Genomic DNA, 23,403 nt, shown 5'->3' on the forward strand with positions numbered 1-23,403 from the left:
TTAATTGTTACAGGAAATCTCCTCCTCCTCCACCCCGCCCCGCTCGCCGCCCTCGAGTCCTGTACTCACTTTAGGGTCGATCTTCTTGAAGGCCGGATCATCCTCGTCTACCTCGAAGTAGATCTCGGTCGTGGTGATGGAGAGCGTTCCCTTGGCTACCACCACCGGGGCAATGAGCTGAGCCGGCGTGCTGAGGACCACGGGGCCTGCAAGACAAGAGGGGCGGCGTGAGGATGCTGCAGCCACTCCGGAGACACACAGACCTCCTTCTTGGGCCTTGAGAGAACGAGAGGGAGACCTTTTGGAAGTCTGCGGGGAGGTGCTGGAAGCCCGATTCTCTCCCGGTACGAACGGGCGGTGTCGTTATCTGAGCCTCAGACTATGATCGACAGACCATAGGAGTAGCAGGCAATTTATAGGTCTTTTCAAACAAAACAACACCCCGAAAACTAAGGATGAGTGTCTGTGTATTTAATGTGTGAGTCTCCTAAGGGTCCAATTTAACCTAAAGACAAGAAGGTTCGGTTGGAAAGATTTGTTCGTCCACGCGGGGGGTGGGGGTGGGGATGGAGAGATCACAACTCACAACTGAAATATCTCCTTTTATTAATCTCGATGCCAAATCCAATGAATGCTTACTTGGGAGTAGGTCCCACCCAATTAATAATAATCGGGTTGCCGCTGAAGACCCCCATAAGGGTGTCTGAAGTATTCAGGAAATCCGCTCCACTGTGTAAAAATCAGAGGGAGTTCCAAGAAAATATATTTAGATTTAGTCTTACTGTATCCAGTGACCAAATCATAATATAAATTATATGGCGTCAACATCGAATATATTTTGCTTCATTTTATATTATTCTGGACGTTAGTTAATGCCGAATTTTCTACAACCTAAAACCAGCCGCGACGCCCCCGACGCCAAAGGAGTGTTCTCTCTGTGTGTATGTGGGGTTTTCTTACACGCTCACGCACTCGCAGACACAGAATAGCTTTCATTGTGAAACACAAACAGTTCCGATTCTAAAGAAACCAATTTGTCTTTCTGCTAAGGCGCCAGAAATAACCTCTCCCCTTCTGAAATCTAATCTTCAATCCACATTTCTTAAAATGTTAATGCTGAGAGTGTAGTTACTCTAAAACAAAAAGATTCAGAGCCATTCTAACTTGTTTACTCGGAGATACATTCCACTGAGTTCAGTGGGACTTAATCCCAAGTAAATGTGCACGGAATTATACCTCAAGCTTGAAAGTAAATCGTGAAATTGATGGGGCGTTTCGAACAAGGGGATGTGCAGCACAATCCTCCGACAATTTACTCGGAAGTAAGTCCCACCGTATTCGGTGGGACTTACTGTCTAGTTTGTGTTTTTATGACTGCAGCCTTAGAGCCAAGTAGAGTGTAGGCGTTTAGGATCAGGATGGGCCAGCATTATGAAGGCGACATGTGATAATCTGAAAAGCCTATGCCACAATAAATGTGTTAGTATTTAAGGTGCCACACGATTCTGCCGGTTTTGCTGCATTATGGGAGACTTCTCGTCCTGAACCTAAACGAATTTACTGAAAATTCCATCTCGAGAATTATGCAGAACACACAAAAATAAATACATTGAATAATGGGGTATTGAGCCAAGATCGTGGTATGGATAAATAAACAGAAACGAATATTCAAATAACATGAAATATAGTACAAGGTCATCACTTTTAAGAAAAGGATCTTATTGTCCATTTTGTTTCTTAAAAAGAAAAAGCTACTGAGACTGTTAATTCCTCAGCATTTTTTGAGGGGGAGGGGAACCTCATTTCAAGTCTGTAAAATGTTGTGTTCAAATTTGGTTTTCCATGCAAGTCGCCGCCAAGCTGTGCTTCGATTGGTGAATTTCCAGCCGCTTCCTCGGCTTCTTTTCTGAGGGGAAGGACGCTGGGGGTTATCGAGCGGGCGGGCTGGCTGGTTTGAGCTAGGTCCGGGCACCACTTGGGCTGCCAAGCACTGCTCTCCCCCCATCCTCCTGTATCAATGGATCATGCTGGAAGCTCCACTTCCTACCACCCACTTAACCCGTATCAGCCCGTCGATCTGCCTGTTGGGAGCGTTTCAGGCATTATTTCAGCGCTAACTTCCCTCGCAGCAGCAGCAGCAGCCGGCATCGCCTCCCCTCTTCGCCCAGTCCAAAGCAACGCTCGGCTTACCGCCTCTGACAGCTTTCAAGGAAGCCCACCAGGGGCTGGATAATATTGATACAAACGCTATTTTCTTTCATTTTCTTGTTTTTCCCTCGCCTAATAGGCCAGCCTGGCCTCTTGACCCCAAGTCAGCTGATCCGGATCATATGCGCCGGGGCTCGCCTCGCTCTTCCCCCGCGTGGGCTCCATCTCCCCCCCCTCAACCTCCCCCTCTGGCGGGGCGATGTAGAGGCGCGCCGCTCGGCAGGTCGGCGTATTGGCCGGGTTCCCGCTTTGGGCAAGGGATCGATCCGAAATGGCGCTTTAAAGGCTCATCAATCTTAATCTAGGTTGCTCAAGTCATTGTGCGCGAGTCTCTCGTGCGATTACAAGTGGATTTGGGTTTCGATTCCCCAGGCGCCTTCCCCTTTGTGTTTAATGGCAAGGAGATCTCTCCAGACCGCAGCTCTCTGCCCTGCTCTGCGGCTGCTTCTCTCCACCCCCTCCCTGTTGGCCCCCCTGCACCTCTTGCGTTGTCTTTAACCCTTCCTCCCCCCCCCCACCGCTCGGCTTTACCGGCCTCCATGCTAAAATAAAAAAGGGCGTTAAAGATGAGGCAGCTCGGGAGCCGCTTGATAGTCTATCATTATAAGAAGGCGTTTAGTGGGCCTTGCTCAGTCCCAGAAGGAAGATCAGGTAGTTAACCCAATTACCTCCCAGCTCCCCGCTTGTTATATGGACAAAATAAAAAAGAAGTGGCTGGTAGTTCACGGTCAAGAAGGCCAAAGCCTATAACAAGAAATCTCCCCCCCCCCCGAGAATGCCTAAACCTTTTGTGGGTGTGACGCGTGTGTGCAAGAGAGAATGACAATGATTAGCGGGGTTTTAAAACTACCCCTGGAAAGTACATCGTGCAGATTTCTGGGCAAAAAGCATGCAAGTAACCCTCACACTTTGAAACAATTTGAAAAAACGACTTTATGAAACCTAATACAAATCTGAACTAGGCAAAACCAGCTACTACTAAATCGCGTTTTTAAGGATCACATGATGTTTCCATTAACATTTTTTTCACGCAAGGGAAGAAAGGGTGGTGGTGTTTGTGTTACTTAGCAGCATGGATATTCCTGATTATTATCGGAACCCATGTAAGTAAGCCGCTATTATCCTAGTAAGGTTTCAGAGATTGAAAGCAGAGCCAGGACTATCAGACAGCTGCCCGGGCCCTTGAGTCTGGGGGTGGTCTGGCAGTAGTGATCCTCTTACCTACCACCCACCTACCCACCCTGATTTGGGCATCCCCAGTGCCAAGATGCTTCCGGCTCCCTGCCTCTTCCCACCTAGAAGCTGAAGGCAGCTGCTGCCTGCTCCCCTGCAAAAAGTGGGCAAATGGGTGGTGCAGTGGTAAATTCATAAGTGCAGGGTCACTTTATGCTAATTACAGCCATGCCCCCTTTTTTGCTGCTGGGTCAAGAATGAGATCCTTATTAATGCCTTCTCCCACAACAACAGACATCCCTATGAGCCAATACCATAAAAGAGAGTGTTAGCTACTGAGAAGAGTCTGCTCTTGACAGGAACACCTGTACCCTCTGCCTGCTGATTCCCCCCCCCGGGTGGCATGGAGAGTGAGAATTGGGCTTTGGAGAACCACCCAGAGGGAGAGAGTGAGTGCGAGAAGAGGGGGCAAAATCAACCACCACCTCTGGCTGTTTGCACTTGTTCTCTCTTGCTGGGTGGAGTGGTGGGGAAGAGTGGGTGTCCAGTCAGGGAAATGCACGTGCTTTTCTCAGAGATCAGAGCAAAGACCACCCATGAGGGAGGGAGGGACAGCAGGTGGTGACTTAAGAACATAAGAACATAAGAAGAGCCTGCTGGATCAGGCCAGTGGCCCATCTAGTCCAGCATCCTGTTCTCACAGTGGCCAACCAGGTGCCTGGGAGAAGCCCGCAAGCAGGACCCGAGTGCAAGAACACTCTCCCCTCCTGAGGCTTCCGGCAACTGGTTTTCAGAAGCATGCTGCCTCTGACTAGGGTGGCAGAGCACAGCCATCATGGCTAGTAGCCATTGATAGCCCTGTCCTCCATGAATTTGTCTAATCTTCTTTTAAAGCCATCCAAGCTGGTGGCCATTACTGCATCTTGTGGGAGCAAATTCCATAGTTTAACTATGCGCTGAGTAAAGAAGTACTTCCTTTTGTCTGTCCTGAATCTTCCAACATTCAGCTTCTTTGAATGTCCACGAGTTCTAGTATTATGAGAGAGGGAGAAGAACTTTTCTCTATCCACTTTCTCAATGCCATGCATAATTTTATACACTTCTATCATGTCTCCTCTGACCCGCCTTTTCTCTAAACTAAAAAGCCCCAAATGCTGCAACCTTTCCTCGTAAGGGAGTCGCTCCATCCCCTTGATCATTCTGGTTGCCCTCTTCTGAACCTTTTCCAACTCTATAATATCCTTTCTGAGATGAGGCGACCAGAACTGTACACAGTATTCCAAATGCGGCCGCACCATAGATTTATACAACGGCATTATGATATCGGCTGTTTTATTTTCAATACCTTTCCTAATTATTGCTAGCATGGAATTTGCCTTTTTCACAGCTGCCGCACACTGGGTCGACATTTTCATCGTGCTGTCCACCACAACCCCGAGGTCTCTCTCCTGGTCGGTCACCGCCAGTTCAGACCCCATGAGCGTATATGTGAAATTCAGATTTTTTGCACCAATATGCATAATTTTACACTTGTTTATATTGAATTGCATTTGCCATTTTTCCGCCCATTCACTCAGTTTGGAGAGATCTTTTTGGAGCTCTTCGCAATCCCTTTTTGTTTTAACAACCCTGAACAATTTAGTGTCGTCAGCAAACTTGGCCACTTCGCTGCTCACTCCTAATTCTAGGTCATTAATGAACAAGTTGAAAAGTACAGGTCCCAATACCGATCCTTGAGGGACTCCACTTTCTACAGCCCTCCATTGGGAGAACTGTCCGTTTATTCCTACTCTCTGCTTTCTGCTTCTTAACCAATTCCTTATCCACAAGAGGACCTCTCCTCTTATTCCATGACTGCTAAGCTTTCTCAGAAGCCTTTGGTGAGGTACCTTGTCAAACGCTTTTTGAAAGTCTAAGTACACTATGTCCACTGGATCACCTCTATCTATATGCTTGTTGACACTCTCAAAGAATTCTAATAGGTTACTGAGACAAGACTTTCCCTTGCAGAAGCCATGCTGGCTCTGCTTCAGCAAGGCTTGTTCTTCTATGTGCTTAGTTAATCTAGCTTTAATAATACTTTCTACCAGTTTTCCAGGGACTTCTTGCAGGAGCAGCTGTTGTTTAGACACTCTTGGCAATGTGAAAAGGAGAGCTGGGCCAGTCTCAACCATGCAGCCACTTCCTTCTTTTTATCCCTCCTGGGCAGGGAAGATTGGGCTCAACCAAACTGAGCAGAGTGTATGAACAAGTGGAGGCAGCAGGTGGCAGGATAGTGTAAAATCTGGAATGGAACATGGCGGAATGGCCCCTTTATAAAAACTGATGCCAAAAACCCTTCCAATGTTATATATGTATTAATCCCTTCACATCTAGAACCCATCCAGAACAGAATGGAATGGCCAGGGAATGACAACTTCCAAGTTCGCCAGATCAACCATATTCACAAATCACACATAACTAGATGGGACTGGTACAATAAGACACAAAAACCTCAACAAGAGCATGTTCAAATACCCATTCCAGATGATAAATGACGTGATGGAATTCCAACTTTGCAGCTAGCCAAACCAAACACACTCACCAGTCACACAGGTCTAGCTGGGGCCAATGGAATAAACCACAAAACAGCCAGAGAAACGATGGTCCATTACCTGTTCTGGGCCATAAACAGTATTTTGGGTAAATATTCTGGAAGTCTAAATTTCAAGCTAGCCAAACCATCCAAGTTCACCAGTTACACATGACTACACAGGTTTCATGCATTAAATCACAAAGCTTGCTCAGAAAAAATGTTCCAATACCTGTTCAGGACTGTAACTGGTATTCTGGAAAAATAACATAGAATGTGAACTTTCCAACTAGCCAAACCAACCTAATTCACCAGTCAGATGGATGTAGATGAGATTCATTCCACAAGCCACAAAACATCCAGAGAATCCACATTCCAGCTTTGTGTGATATGCACCCAGCTAGTAGTTCCTGGCTGCTGCATTCTGCACCAGTTGTAGTTTCTGAACTGTCTTCAAAGGCAGCTCCATATATAATTACTGTACTCCATCCTGAGTTTACCAGAGCAAAGCACTGCCATAATCCAGCCCTAAATTTACCAGAGTATGGAGCACTATAGCCAAGCTATCTCTGTCCGGAATTAGCCACTAAATCCACCTGAGCTTCTAGTGTCAGTGCTTGGTCAAGAAGCACCCCCAGGCTTCAAACGTGTTATCTCTAGGGCCATGCCCCCCATTCAGAACAGGTTATTTACTCACTTCCCAGAACTGAGAGCCTGCAACACACGGCAATCCCATTTTGTATGGACTCAATTTTAATTTATTGGTCTACATCTAGCCTATTATTACCACCCCAATTCCAGCACCTGAATTACCTTTCCTAATTCAGATGGCACAGAAATGTAGAGTTGTATGTCATCAACATACTGATGATGCCTCACTCCAAATCCCATGATGACATCCTACCACAGCTTCATATAGATGCTCCCTTCTTAGGCATGGGGGATAAGATTGGCCCTTGTGGGATACCACAAGTTAACTCCCATGATGTTGAGTAATAATTCCCAAATGGTACTCAGAAAACATAAAGGCAGTAGTGAAACAACAGCAGTGCAATGCCCCCCATTTCCAGCCAATGAAGGTGCTTTAGGATGTAGTCCTAAGGTAGCACGTGAGGTAGGTCATCAACCAGAGCGACCAAGGCAGTTTTGATGCCACAGCTGGGCCTGAACCTAAATTGAAAAGGGTCTAGACAATCCACTTCTTCTGCCTGTAGTTGAACTGCCATAACTACCTGAAGCCCCTTGCCTAAGAAGGGAATGTTAGCAACTGAGCAATAGTTGTTCAACAGTTTCTGATCCAGAAAGGTCCCCTTTAGGAGACAACATCTCACTATCTCTTTAAAGGTAAATGATATCTGCCCCTCCTGCAATGTGGCATTCTCCACTCCTTGGACCCATCCATGTAGCCCCCTCCAGTTTGTTTTTATGAGCCCCAATGGGCAAGAGTTGAGAGGACAAGTAATCAGCTAGACCCTTTCAAGCAGCTTGTCAACATCATCAGCCTCAACAATTGAAACTTATCCAAGTTAACAGGAACAGACAGTGCTCTAGACACCTCCTCTGGACTAATCCTAATAGTGGCATCTAATTCCATGCAAATCTGGGTGATTTTATCCTCAAAGTGCCTTGCAATTTTGTCACAACAGGCTCTCAATTGTTCAAAAATTCCCTCTTACTGCTTAGAACAAGCACCAGAAAATGGAAATGGACTGCCTTCAAGTCGATCCCAAGTTATGGTGACCCTATTAATAGGGGTTTCATGGTAAGCGGTATTCAGAGCGGGTTTACCATTGCCTTCCTCTGAGGCTGAGAGGCAGTGACTGGCCTAAGGTCACCCAGTGAGCTTCATGGCTGTGTGGGGATTCAAACCCTAGTCTCCCAGGCCATAGTCCAACACTCTAACCACTACACCACACTGGCTCTCATAACAAGCACCAGAACTATATTTCATTTCAATTTTTCTACACTGCTTTTCCTGCCAAAGAAGCCCCAATAATATCCCCAAAACAATTTAATAAAACAATTAAACTCATTAAGCTTTCAAAAAGTACAATTAATAAATACATAGTCAGCAGTAAGACCAAGTGAGTTTTGCCTCACATCTCTAGCAACAGAACATCTAGTTATTTAATACATCTATAACAGAGGTAGGCTCCATGTGGTTGGACTACAGCTTCCATCATCCATGACTTGGTTGCGGGGAAGATGGAACTTGAAGTCCAACAGCATCTGGAGGGCACTGAGGTAGCTACCCTGGATTTATAAGCTACTTTCACACTACAGATGTGCACACTATTAACTATATATTTGGCTGGAATAACTATAAGGCTATAATGAGATTTCTCAAAAAATGTACTTCCAAGATTTCTTCAATCCACAAATGTAGCTGCACCTTTCCAGGGCATTCCCAGTGCTGAGCCTTTCCCATCAAACAAGGTCTGATTACAGGAGCAATGTGTGAAAACTGCAATCTCAGTACAGAGAGAACTCCCATCAGTGGCTATTCCCACTGGAGGGAACGAAACCCTCTCTCCTGAAACCACATGGTTAATGGCATATTCTCTCCCCCCTCCCCCATTTCTTCCCCTTGGTATATCCAAGAAGGTTTCCTGTTTCTCAGGGCGAGCAAGGAGAGGCTATGTAAATGCGACCCCTACTTTAGCCTGGCATAGCACAGGTTTAGCTAGAAACTATTCTATTTTCTTTATCACACCAGCACACAGCCTCTCTCTTATTTTGTCTTTATAATTCTCTTGAATAAAGTTTACATAATAGGATTGCTACAGTGGACTATATTTTCAAAACACTCCTGAGTCCATACACACACACTGGGCCCTGAATATAGGCTCTGGGTTTAAGCCAAGGAGAAGTAAAGAGGGGAGGACTGGCTGGGGCTGGATCAGCAGGAGGCTGGGGGCTTGGCTGACCGTTTCCAGTACTCCCTCCTAAATATGCCCTGTATCTGGAGAAGCCTACTCTCTCTCCCAACTTCTGGAGACTCTAATGAAGGCAGAGGGCGCGTGGCTGGTGGTCAGCCTCACAGGTGCTGGTGCAGGGCAGGGCCCTGGCCCAGTGGCAGCGTGCCTGCTTTGCATGTAGGAGGTCCCAGGTTCAATCCCAGGCGCCTCCATGTAGGGCTGGGGGAGATGTCAAAACAATCGACAAATGATACTACCGAGAAAGACAAAAACATATGCAACATAGTTGGGCTGGGGGCCCCTTCCGGAATGCCGGGCCAATAATTTGTATCGGCTTGCCCTCTTCTGGTCGGCCCTGCTTGGGCCTTCTCTCTGGGGCAAGCCTGTGCATGCCACGCAGAGGGAGAACGCAAGTGAGGGAAGCGGTGGCAGATGCCGCCTCCCCTCTCTCAGGTGCCCTCTCTGCCTCTTTCTTGGCAGATTTGCCCCACTGAGTGAGGTTAGAAGGATGGCGATGCGAAGGCACCAAGCGCTCTCACAACACACACTCTCCGAGTGGAGCATTTCATATATTTCACTCAGTCCCTGAAGCGCTGCAACCAGTCTCTCTCTCTCTCCCCTCCCCCCAGTATCTTTGAAAAGGCACCGAATGAAACGTTCAGTCTTAATAGTGTGTCATTTTTACACTCGTCCTTTGGATATCTCCAATTACAACTCCCAATACCACGGCGCATTTAAAGAGCGCGGAGTCTTTTTGTTAGAGCCTTCAGGGAGCAAACCGACCACTGAGAGAATACGAAATTAATCCACTACAGCTATAGAGCGAGAGGATTATGTCTTAATCCCCTTTGGGAGCGGCTCTGGATTTTAAGGATCCGACATGAAAATGTTTACACAACGCATAATCAAAATAGTGCAGCTCTCCCATATGGCCGGGAGATAGAGCAGCCTTGGCTCCGCTTCCACAACGGCGACCAAAACCACAGCAACAGCAGCAGCAGCAACCACAGGCGCACCTGACGCCCCAAAGGGCTGGAGGGGGACAGCCAGGTGCTACCCATTGCAGCTATTTCAAGCACCCACTCACTTCCCCAGAAAAACAGAGCGAGCGAGGAAGCGAGCGAGCGTGAAGGCCCGCCACTGGGGAACCAGGACCCCCTTTCCATTGAAATAGGGGACCGTGCAAAATCTCTCTTGTTTAGCTCCAGCGGCGCTCCCGATGCTCCCACCTGCGCCCGCTCGGCTCCAGTTGCCTTGACTTGTCCAGAGGACAGTCCTTCGGCTTTGTTGTTGCCCCGCCTAACAAAGGGTAAAGTCGGCGGGCAACCGCGCTCTTGGGGCTTCCTCGGAGGAGGGCGCTCGCTTTGGCGTCACCAGAAAGCTTCTGAAAAGGAGCGAGAGAAACGCGACCAGACAACGCGAGGACCTGCGCCTCCTTCACTCATAAAGCCAGCATCAGACAGCAAAGTTCAGATGGGTCTTTTCCCTAGGCGGGTTGCCACTGGTGGACACGTGCAATACGGGGGGGGGAGAGAAATGGCGAGATTAATGTTTAAAACATTTCCCAAAAGAAATAAATGGCTGTGATGTTAGAGGGAAGAAGCTGGGTGTAAGTTGTGGAGGAATCAAATCCTGAAATTCTTTTGGCTTCTTCATAGGACACAGAATGAGGGTCGATCGATGCAAATGAAATTTTACATGCCCATCTAGCTTAAGAGCAGAATCCAGCGGGGACTTCCACTTAAGCGCCACTGAATTCCCGATGTGTATTGCCAGGCATGCCAGCTGCAGTTTGGGGCATAGGTCCCATTGAACACGTTGGGAATTATTTCCCAGAAAACAAATACAGGATTGAGCAGTAGATATACTAAAGAAAGGGTTACTATCTACAGCTGAACAGTATGTAAAGTTACTTTAATTAACAATTATTCAAATCACTGCTATGAGTAGAGCAAAATTCTACTGCTGAGAGAATTCTACTATGCCAGTGTTCAACAGGATGTCAATTTGGGGTGTAATTACTCAAGTCCTATTGAAAATAAACGGGAATGGAGGTTGCATGGAAGTAGTTCTTACTGGATCACTTCCTTTTCCTGCTAATTATTAATCACAGTTTTATGTACCTCCTAGAACAGTGTTACTAATTTCAGTGGAAGCATTTAAAACTTAAAATAAATAAATAAAACAACAAAATAATAGTACAGCACCTCTTGGTACTATTACAATTAAATTCTGCAGATGGCTTTATCAGAGCTTTAAACATATTAATCCACCAGTACAGTTTTGCCAGTTTTTAAAAAGGTTGACCAGCTGCTATGCACCAATGCAGTATCAAATAGGGTAATACATGGGTAATAAGGATTTGTATAAAGTTAAAATACTTTAGTTTAGAATCTGATGCTTCTTTCAATTAAAAATAGAACAAAAGTGTGACACTGAATAGAGATGTTTGCAGAAGAACAATACATGTCCAAAGTATTAATAAACCTAGGATATATATATGATCAAACCATTTTTGTCTCTTCTAAAAAAAAAGTCAATCTAAAATAGTACATCCTCCTCCTCCCTCAAATTACTATATTAAAATGGGTATTCAAAAATAATTATCAATAATTGAAGCACATCATTTTCAAAAAACAACCCAAAACCTGAAGACCCCCCCCAAATGACAAGGTATTATAGAGCTCATTATTCAGATGGGACACCTTCTAAAGATGGACATCCAATCCATGCCAAACGTATTTAACCTAAAGCAACAGGATTTGTTTCTAAACAAATGAGTTTAAGATGAAGGTGCTGTATGGTTTAGAGGAAACGTCTTAGGGCTGCAGTTGTAACCCCACTTAACTAGGTGTAAGCCCCACTGAATAGGATTTTACTTCTGAGTAGGCATGATTAGGATTGCACTATAAGTCATTTTGAAAATGTATATACATTTTTTACTTATAATATTGTAAAGTGGCCATAATTAGAAAGGTAGGGGAACGTAAAGACAGGGTCAGTAAACATTTGACAGTGAATCTTGCAGCATATACTTCTACAAGATATAAACACATGGGGCACAAACAGTCCACTGCACATGTTGTTCACACAGAGAAGCCTGTTACAGGTTCAGAGCCCTGTTTCTCCCCTCCTCCCCATCTACAGGAAACACAGATGTCAACACAAGCAGTGCGCAGGGTTATTAAGAGGAATTGGAGCACGTTTGCTTCCTAAATCCCCATATACAGCTTTCCTTTTTAGTGGAAGTTACTCAGCACCAGTAACTTATATCGGGGCAAAAGGAATGGCTGGATGGCATAACAGATGTGTGCACAAACCACTCATTCCCTAACATATTTGCAATGTCTACTTACAGGTACATGAGGGAGAGAGTAGAGTGGGGAAACAGGGCTCTGCTGAGCCAATGGGAACACACTGTGCCCCTGGTGGACTGCGTCATGTTCTTTGTTTCTCTTTTTACTATTCTTATGTACCTAATCTTAAAGAATACTTGGGAGAATTTATTGGAATTATGTCATATTTATAACAAAAGAAAAGGGGAGATGCTTATCTCTCAATATAGCTTGCAAAGTTATGGCTAGTTTACAAAACAAAGTAAAAATCCCTCATACAGCTGCAGTCCATAAGCCACTTAGATAGTGAAGTCTCCCTTGCTGTGTGAACTAAGTCACAGTAGTATTTAAAGAAAAATGACCACCAAACCAAGTAAGATTAGCTAACCTGAAGGCTATAAAGTGACATTTATAGAAATCTGACTATTCTAAGCAACACAATACATCAATATAATACATTATACCCCAATTTCATAAATTTTGTTCTTTCACATTAAGATGAAGTGAAATTTGGCTTTCTGCATAACTTGGAATTTAGGTTTTCAAGAACTGTTTTCCACCCAGTTGTATCAAAAGGAAGAATTAAAAATTCCAGCAGCTCGGTTCTTCCTAGGTTTCATGACAAACTGGTGAATAAACAGTTTCAAAACTGAAGTTATCGGTGACAAACACAATAAAACACTCTTTGTAAACTTGCACACACCCCCGTCTAACATTATAAGGGAAGGCCTACCACATGGTATGTGCACAGCCCTAGTTTCAAGGATATATTGCATATAAATTCAGGAGCATGTTATTTCTTCACACTTAAACGTTCTGCATGTTTACAGAGAAAGCATTTCCTCTGTATATATTTATCTTGCTGAAAACACTGGGACATATTTTTGTTATATGTACTGCAAGGCATCTACTGAGTTATGCTTATTTTAGTAAACTTGGGTTTTTTTCTCCCCTCCAGCAAACCCATGCAATGATTTGTCCATTAAAACAATGTAAGCCATGCTGCAGAGCCAACATACACTACAGTTTTACCCCATGTCTTTGTGAAAAATGTGGGTTCTTGCTTTTTAGTGTAGATAATGCTGAAACAATGCTTTTGAACTGTGCTAAAAACTAACAGTTCACATGGATTTAACATGGTTGTGGACAAAGTTAAAAGCCCCTCTCATCTGATGCCAGGTGATCATGTATCAGCAATGGCCAAAAATTACTTTTAATCATCTGCATCTGGCACAGAATCTGTGACCATTTTGGATACAGAATTTAGTGTAAGATTCTAGATTTGTTCTTTTGTTCTCTCAACATTTTACTGTGACTATATACTCTGCAAAGCCACTGAACATGAATAAAAATATACTTATAAAACATTTCATAAGTGAGGATTGATGAGCTAAGGCTGGGTCAGAAAAAAGCAGCTTGTGTGTCAATCAGATTTTTGTCTAGTGTTATCAAACTTATACCCATTGACTGCCCATGGAGCTGCAGATGGACAAAGCAAAGGTACTGTTGTCACCTGAAGCAGTCCTAAATGACCTGGTATATTTGAAATGCCATTTCACATATGCTGTGAAATGCAATCATATGCATGTTTTATTGGGGATAACCCAATTGAACTCAATGGGACTTCTGTGTAGAAATACATAGGATTATACTGCAAGTAATGTTATAAAGCCCCTCCCCCCAATCAGAAAATTGGACCTTTAATCTGAAAGTGGCAGTTTCTACTCCTGGGGGGGTTGGGAGGACTAGTTAATCCCCATCTAACTCAAACACTTTTTAGTTTTAAAATGAATATACTGATACACATACCTTTGAACTACAGTTAGTTCAGTTTTGGTCACATCATCAGATAGTGACTGAATAAACAGTAAATTATTTAGGGTAATACAAATAAAGTAAAAAGACATAACTGCTAATTTATGTACTTCAGTTGTGAACATTTACTATCTCTGTCTTCACATTTACTTTTTGCCATGTTTGCATCAAGAGAACATTTTTATGTATTTTTTTTCTGATGTCAGTATCAGAGTACAAAACACATTCATTATCTCAGAAGAGTTCATGGATGTATAAGCTGTAGGGGTGTGCATCAGCTCTGTGTGTACCTGAACAGCGAGCCAAATCAGAGTAATTCGGTATTAGTCTTTATCTAGATCTGTTACAACGTCCACAAGCAACCAAGAATCCACTCTTGCAACCTATGCTATGTTTACAATCAGTCAAGACAGCAAGGCCATGTATAACAGTATTTTCAGTGGTGGCCCCAAAGTTATAAAATGTTGTGGGCAGTATCCAACGAAACAGTTCCGATAGCACAAGGACTTTTAGATGTGCAGTGGAACTTCTCCACCTCTCCTCTACTTGTACACTCCCAAAATTTGCTCCAGGAAGTTTGGAGAAGCCCCAGAACAGATTTGGGATCCCCATGGTGAGAGAAGAGGGCAACAAAATTCCATAGTACAGCTAAAAGTCCTTGCACTAGCAGAACTGTTTCATTAAATACCACCGTGTGTTTTTGAAAAAATGACCAACTTCCATTTGGATTTGTTTTCAACAGCTGGAGTTGTGGCAAAGGGGGAGAAGAGGCTAGAATGATTTCTGAATTGTTTCAAATACTGTATTTTAATCTTATTTTGTTTATATTCTGACTTGCACTAAAATTGCTTCATGCATGAGTAGATCCAATTTCTGCTGCTCTCTCCCCAAACTTACACCGTCCCGGATTCTCCAGTCTTGGGTATAGACTTTTCGGGGCCAGAGGGCTGCATTACAAAAGGATCAGGAAAGCCCCAGGGTGCACATGGACTACCACAGAGTTCTCTAGATCTATGTTTTTAAAAACTGCTGTCCTTAGGGGCAGAAAAAGAAAGGCCTTTAGAAAAAAAAATAGATAAATATTTCAGATGTGGACTATAAGTAGCCTTTTAGATAATTATCCAAGGAGGAGTCACCTATTTCCTGCTCTGCTTGCTCTCCCCAGTTCCCCCATCTGCCTTCAGGATGGACAATCTCCACACCAGTGTGAAATCCACTAAGCCAGCTGTTCCTGAAGTTCTGCTTTGCCTTCAGTCTGGAAGCCAGAAAAACAGGAGGCAGCTGGAATCAGATAGGCTGGATGCCATCCATCCCTCATTCCTCTTTCTCTGCTAGGAAAGAAGACAGAGACTTCAGATCTATCCTGTCATATCATAGTATCATCTCTCCCTGTCTTTGGCAACACAGTAGGGCACTACAGGCTCCCCAGTCTAGGAACTCTGTCACGACTAGGGGAAAGAGCTACATGCAGATGCAGGAGACACAGAGCTCTGCTTTGTTTGCCAGAGATGGGGTAGGACACAGCATTGCCAGCTACCCGGATAATAGACAACAGGGTGGGGAAGATGAGATGTCCTTAAAAATGTTTCCTCCCCCTCCAAGCATCCAAGGGCTTTTATGAGAGGAGATGGGACAATCTAAATGACTAATGAGGCACTTGCCTTTGGAGGGGACAGTACCCCCACGTACTTTGGGGGGAACTAGTAAGTGGCATGCACTTGCGAAGGAATAGGCAAAGGCAGGGAAACAGTGCTACAGCAAGCTGGAAGACATTTGTGTCACACCATGCCATCTTAAATAGTACGATAGATAATCTTGAAAGATGGCCAAATGTCATAGTTCAATATTTGGCTTAGTACCAGGAAAGCAAGAAAACCATGTGTTACGTTTTCCATAGCATAGATACAATATTGTAGCTTTCTACAGCAAGTAGAACTTCTTAAGGAAAACTTTGGGTCTCCAGGGGTACCCCTGCCGCACACTTAAGGATGGAGACACGGTTACCCTCAATTACAGTTCAAGTCCATCTGATACTGTTAAAGTATTTCAAGAAGCTTGACAGCCTCTCCAAAGATCATCTTGGTACTGGAATTACAGGGAAGGGAACCAGTGGGAAAATATGTTGTACCACTTTCTGCAAACGTATTCTCTGTCCTTGTTAGAAAAACTTAAGTCTTGGGACCCAAATAAAATTTGTGACTGGCTTCTCAAGCAGGATGCCAAACAAGATGCTGGTCTGGTTCAGCACTCAAAGTTCTCCCTGTAGTGCCCCCACTTTAAGAAAAATAAATTTATCTTATAGTACTTAGTCAACCTCACCAGTGCACCATTAAGAAAAGCTTGTACCAGTTTACGTTTCCAGAGTATGCCCTTCACATATCTTGAGGGTAGATGGTGTAAAGTCCCTGTGGAGCAGCAGCTTTGTCCTTGTGGCCAGGGTCAAGTGGAGGACATTAAACATTATGTCTGACACACTCCTTTTTATGAAGCAATAAGAGGTAGGATGCTGGGTCAGATTATTGCCAACGTTTCTGGTTCAGAAGTGCAGTACATCACTTATGTCTTGGCGGATGCATTTCCTTATGCATTTCCGCTATCAAGTGGCCATTTTTACTCTGTGAAAAACAGAAGGAATGAAAAAAGAGGAAGGCCAAACAAGAGATGGATTGATTCCATAAAGGAAGCCACAGACCTGAACTTACAAGATCTGAAGAGGGTAGTTTATAACAGATGCTCTTGGAGGTCGCTGATTCATAGGGTCGCCATAAGTTGTAATTGACTTGAAGGCAAATAACAACAATTTTTTTAAAATCAGAAAGAGGCCTGCATCTGCAAATGCTACCAGGCTAAATTGTAGTTTTAGGACTTGCCATAGAATCTGGACTGTTTTTATTAGTGTAGTAATTACTGTTTGACACTTGGAATTCACAGTTTATTTTTAATCGTATTAAATTTTGGATGTGTGCTGTATTGCTTTTAAATTCTATTGGATGTAGTAATGTTCTTGTGTGTGTTTTGATTTGCTATGTTATGACCTGTGATTATCATATTAAATTTTCTTACAGATAATATCATACAACCAAACTGTTACAAAAACCTTTCCTTTCTTTATTGTGGCATTTCGCAGTAAATCAACTATCAGACCTTTCTCTAGACTAGGAAAGCTTCACAGTCAGTTTATGGATGAACACCAAATATTAGTGCGATCCTTGAGTTATGGAATCCAGAAACACTTGGGGAAGCCCTTTAGCATAGGTCCAGTGGCAGCTTCTTACTCATTGTGCACAGCACACTGTTACCTGCCATTCTGAAAAAACAAGGGGGGATATTAAAAGGCCTAAGTACATGTTGGCAGCTGACACCATTTTGAAATTAGGATTTTGTTTTTAAAGCTCAGAAAGAATGCTCCCACTGGCAGTGACACAAAATGTGTTTACTCTCTTCTTGCTTAGTGCTAGGCAGTGGTATGTTGGTTCCAGGTCATGGGGGATTATTGTCCCATTCGTTTTTCAGCAGGCAGGTCATGGGGGTTCTCTTCCCTTCAGCCTGGCTTGGCCCTTCAGGCTGCAAAGGAAGTGTATGGCAGCAGCAGCTGCTGCTCTTCACTTACACACCTCAGGAGAAAAGACATTGTTGTTACTGCTGCTGCCTAGCATGGCACGAATGAGCGCCCACCCCTTTCCCTCTTGTCACTTACTCAATCAAGACGCACTGTGCCAGGTGGCAACAGCAGCAGCAGCTCTTCATTCTGCTGAGGTGTGCAAGCGAAAGCCTCCCTCCTTCCCTCCCCTCCTTTCCCACCTCAGAGGGCTGTTACCTGCCAGCAACTCCTCCCTCCAGTCCAGTGAGCATGGTAAGAGCAGTGGCTGCAGTCCCCACCAAGGAGGGGCATGCAGGGAAGTGGGGCCCTAAAGAGGTCTGTGAGAGGCTGTGGGAGGGAAGGGGAGAAGAGCATGAAGGAGAGGCAAAAGAGAGAGGTGTGAGGGGGGAACTAGGAGCAGGAGGGTTAGGAGGTAGTAGGAGGGGTTGGAGAGAGGAAAAAGTGGGGGTAGGAGGCAGAGACTGGTTACGGAGAAAGAAATATGGCACGAGGCAGAAGGGGTTGGAATCAGGAAATATGGGGGTAGGGGGCAGAAGAGATGAGGGGATGGTGAGAGGGAGAAAGAAAATGGGAGTGTAGGGTAGGAAGGGTGTGGGGGAAAAGGAGGGGTAGGGACTGTGAGAGAGAGGGGGAGAGAAACAAAAATGGGGACATTGCACAGTTGGTTGTGAAAGGAAAGGGACGGATATGGAGGTGGGAGAGATTGGTGAGTGAGTGAGAAAGAAAAAATGGGGGTATAGGGCAGGGTGTCTGGATGAAGGAAAGATAGGAGGCAGGAGTAGTTGGCAAGGGTGTGAATAATTAGAGGAAACTGGAATGATTTTTGCGGGATTCAAAGCCACTTTCCCAACAAAATATAAAAAGATTTCATCCCAATAAGATACCTTTCTTCTTCTATACACATTTCAGTGCATAGAATAATTTAAGGGGGAAAGTGACATGGCAGTGGAATGGCCCCCTAATTCCCTGCAGTTTCTGAATCCTCACCTCTGCCAGCTGCTGGAACAGGAAGTAAGAATAAGTTAACTAGGGTAAAATCAGTCTGTGCTGGCACAGTTTGGTAGCAGCTGGAGATAAATGTGGAGACACTGAATTCAGTAATTCAAGCGATATCTCTGCCAGTGAGAAAGGACAGTCAAGTGTTGACAATGACAGAGAAGCAGAAAGCAGGATTCAAGCCTGGTCAGATATTTGGTCACTAGAAGTGTGGGAAAACAGTAAAAGCTTGAATCCATGGTTGAGATTTGACTCAGGCAGATTGGGTGGTTCTGTATGCTCCAAAGCATTTAGGAACAATGAAAACCCAATGTGCTTCAGTTTCAAGACAATGGTGTGCAAGTTCTGTTATGCACAACGGAACTTCAAAAAGACATCACCTTATCTTGCATCCATTGTTCAACAAAATTCCAAACAAAGTAAGGGTACAGACACACTTACTGTTGTGACGGTGCAAGTGCTCTGCCCCTTTTTACTCTAAAACCTGGTTGGATCAACTTGAGTGTTTTTTTAAAAAAAAATTCAGCTTCAGATAGATTTCACAACTGATTGGTAGAACAACCCACAGCCCGTCCAGGTGTGTCCGATGGAAACGCTTTACTGTGGGCTCAGGCAGAGACAGTGACTGGCCCAACACTTTGCTGTGGGTGGTCCTGAAAGATTTGTTCTGAGGTCAGCAGTGAGGAAGGGAGGTGTGTCCAGGTGACAGCAGAGTTGCTTCAAAATGAAGCCAGGAAAATCATTCTCGTTGCTTTTGAAGCAACTAGTGTACCCACAGCCTAAGAGTCTCATTTTTACTGTATAATGTTAAAAGGTTGTTAGAAAGTTCTCCCAGGCATTTTAGCATGTGTTTTAAATTGTTTTTATATTGTTTTAAATTTTAAAATTGTGTTTTAAATTGTTTTTAAAATATGTGTTTTAAATTGTATATTTGTTTTAATGTTTTTGATTGCTGTAAACCGCCCAGAGAGCTTTGGCTATGGGGCGGTATACAAGTGCAATAAATAAAAAATAATATAATCTTAGAAGGACTGAAGCATGGCTGTGAAAGGGCATGGCGTGACTATCATGAAGAGACCCTGCTGTTCTGAATTTGCCACTGTACTGTTGGTGCTAAGTACTGCATGGGCACCTGTGCTGTGGCACATGGAAGGGGGATGAGTGGTAGGGGCAGGTTTGCTATCTAGGAAGCAGTATATGTCTGTTTAATTGGGCAGCAGTTGACCATTTCAAAATTTCACACCTTTGTTCTCCCATTAGAAAGAGAAAGCCTGTGAGGTGTTAGGACTGGGCTGCTTATTTATTTATTTATTTTATTTATTTGTTTCATTTATAAACCACCCATAGCGAATGGCTCTCTGGGCGGTGTACAAAAGGTTAAAATACAAAATCACAATAAAATCAGCCTACAAACAATGAACACAAGCAGGAACAAAAGAAAATGATTTTTTTAAAAAAAATTATAACATAAACGCTTAAAATGCCTGGGAGCATAGCCAGGTCTTAACCTGGCGCCGGAAAGATAGGCGCGTAGGCGCCAGGCGTACTTCTTCGGGGAGGCTATTCCACAGTTCGGGGGCCACTACAGAAAAGGCCCTAGATTGAGTAACTGTCCTCCGGGCTTCTCGATGAGTTGGTACCCGGAGGAGGGCCTTAGATGCTGAGCGAAGTGACCGGGTAGGTTCATAGCGGGAGAGGCGTTCCACAAGATATTGCGGTCCCACGCCATGTAAGGCTTTATAGGTCAAAACCAGCACCTTGAATCTGGCTCGGAAACAAATAGGTAGCCAGTGCAAACGGGCCAGAACAGGTGTTATATGCGCTGACCGGCTGGTCCTCGTCAGCAGTCTGGCTGCTGCGTTTTGCACTATCTGAAGCTTCCGAACTGTCTTCAAGGGCAGCCCTACGTAGAGCGCATTACAGTAATCCAGCCTAGAAGTTACCAGAGCATGAACAACTGAGGCGAGGTCATCCCTGTCCAGATAGGGGCATAGCTGGGCTACCAACCGAAGGTGGTAGAACGCATTCCTTGCCACCGAGGCCACTTGCGCCTCAAGAGACAAGGAAGGATCGAAAAGAACCCCCAGACTACGAACCTGTTCCTTCAAGAGGAGTGTAACCCCATCTAGAACAGGGTAAACATCCACCATCTGAGCAGGGAAGGCACTCACCAACAGTGTCTCGGTCTTGTCTGGATTGAGTCTCAGTTTATTAGCTCTCATCCAGTCCATTATCGCGGTCAGGCAATGATTCAGCACATCCACAGACTCACCTGCAGAAGATGAAAAGGAGAAATAGAGCTGCGTGTCATCAGCGTACTGGTGGCAACGCACTCCAAAACTCCTGATGACGGCACCCAGAGGCTGCATGTAGATGTTAAAAAGCATGGGGGACAAAACCGACCCTTGAGGGACTCCACAATGGAGAGTCCAAGGTGTCGAGCAGTGTTCCCCAAGTACTACCTTCTGGTGACGATCCGCCAAGTAGGAGCGGAACCACTGCCAAGCAGTGCCTCCAACTCCCAACTCCGCGAGTCTCCCCAGAAGGATACCATGGTCGATGGTATCAAACGCCGCTGAGAGACCAAGGAGAATCAACAGAGTCACACTCCCTCTGTCCCTCTCCCGACAGAGGTCATCGTACAGGGTGACCAAGGCTGTTTCAGTGCCCAAACCAGGCCTAAAACCGGATTGAAATGGATCCAGATAATCAGTCTCATCCAAGAGCATCTGGAGCTGACCGGCAACCACCCGCTCCAGAACCTTGCCCAAAAAGGGGACATTCGCCACCAGTCTATAATTGTTCAAGTTATCTGGGTCCAAGGAAGGTTTCTTCAAAAGAGGTCTCACTACTGCCTCCTTGAGGCTGCTAGGGACTACTCCCTCACTCAAGGAGGCATTTATCACTTCCTTGGCCCAGCCGGTGGTACCAGTCCTGCTAGCCTTGACCAGCCAAGATGGACAAGGATCTAGAGCAGATGTGGTCGCCCGCACCATTCCAAGCACCTTGTCCACTTCCTCAAGCTGCACCAACTGAAACTCATCCAATAACGAAAGACAAGACCGTGTTCTGGACACTTCAATGGATTCATCTGTCATAACATCAGAGTCTAGGTCCCTACGGATGCATGCAATTTTATTTTGGAAGTGCCCTGCAATGTCGTTACAGCGAGCTTCGGATGTTTCAATGGTATCTTGAGGACCAGAATGTAAGAGTCCTCGTACAACCCTAAAAAGCTCTGCTGGGCGGCAGAGAGATGTCCTGATAGAGGCAGCGAAGTGGGACTTCTTCGCTGCCCTTACCGCTTTTATATACGACTTAGTAGAGGCACTTACCAAAGCATAATTGCATCCGTCTGGAGTTCGTCTCCATCTGCACTCTAGCCTCCTTCTCTCTTGCTTCATCACTCTCAGCTCCGGGGTATACCACGGAGCTGTATGAGCTCTGTATCGAAGAGGGCGCGCAGGAGCGATCGTGTCGATAGCCCGGGCCATCTCTGTATTCCACAGTTCGATCAAGGCCTCGACAGGAGCGCCAGTACTATCAGCTGGAAAAACTCCCAGAGCCCTCTGAAAACCAATAGGATCCATAAGCCTCCGGGAGTGGACCAACTTAATAGGTCCCCCACCCTTGCAGAGGGAAAGAGTCGTCGTAAGTCTAAAACTCAGCAGGCGGTGATCTGTCCATGACAATGGAGTAGATGAAAAACACCCCACCTCCAGATCACCATCTCCATGACCAGTGGCGAAGATCAAATCAAGAGTGTGACCCGACACATGCGTTGGGCCAGTAACAAATTGAGACAGCCCCCATGGTTGTCATGGAGGCCATGAAGTCCTGAGCCGCCCCAGATAGGACAGTCTCGGCATGAACGTTGATATCCCCCAACACCACAAGTTTGGGGGACCTCAACAACACCTCCGAGACTATCTCTGTCAGCTCAGCTAGGGAAGCTGTTGGGCAGCAAGGTGGGCGGTACACCAACAGGATTCCCAGTCTGTCTCCTTGGCCCAGTACAAGGTGGAGGCACTCTAGACCAGTCGTCATCTGGACAGGATGCCTGGTGAGAGAGAAAATACTCCTATAGACCACAGCGACCCCGCCTCCCCGGCCCTCAGATCTACCATAGTGCTGCACCGTATACCCAGGTGGGCAAAGCTGAGAGAGAGCAACTGCTCCCTGCTCACCCACCCAGGTCTTGGTTATACATGCCAGGTCGGCACCCTCATCCACAATTAAGTCATGGACAAGGGAGGTTTTATTATATACCGACCTGGCATTCAAAAGCAGCACCTGGAGATCTAAGGGCTGGCTGATAGAACAACCAGCAGTTCTGTCGCCTTGCTTGCATGGGAGAAGACTGTTGGGAAGAGATCCTCCTACCAACGGATTCTGAACAGAATGAGAAATATGGAGACCAGGAAGTGTAAGACTTGGAGAGAGAGAACTTATGGTTAGGGGGAAAAAATGGGGTTTTTTGGGGGGGGCAAGGAGCAGCAGAGAGATGCATTAGTTGAGGGCATCTGGAGACATGGCTTTTTGGAGAGACCTGGGGAGAACATGGGCTAGCCAGATTTTCCTGGAAGCTCAAAGGTGATTAGCTTTCCCCTGCTTGCATGTAGCACCTCCTTTTCAGGGGTGTACCACCCTTGAACATGAAGCTTCCATTTAGCTGTATGGACAATAATTGCCATAGCTAATCTTGCACAAATTGATCTAATTCTTTTAAAAAAATCTTCTAAGATAGCAGCTTTACCATCTGGAGCAGTGAATTCCAAAAGTTAG

General features: G+C 45.2%; 1 protein-coding gene across 1 annotated transcript in view; it reads right to left on the reverse strand.

The window, feature by feature from the left end:
• Positions 1 to 23,403, reverse strand: part of LOC133386111 (neurobeachin-like) — a 28,589-nt gene continuing 5,186 nt past the window's right edge. The window contains exon 4 of the mRNA XM_061629721.1: positions 1 to 206. Coding sequence (XP_061485705.1) covers positions 1 to 206 — 206 coding nt within the window. The remainder of the gene's footprint in view (positions 207 to 23,403) is intronic.

Source organism: Rhineura floridana, chromosome 5 (assembly GCF_030035675.1).
Source record: "Rhineura floridana isolate rRhiFlo1 chromosome 5, rRhiFlo1.hap2, whole genome shotgun sequence".
In the NCBI taxonomy this organism is placed as follows: domain Eukaryota; kingdom Metazoa; phylum Chordata; class Lepidosauria; order Squamata; family Rhineuridae; genus Rhineura; species Rhineura floridana.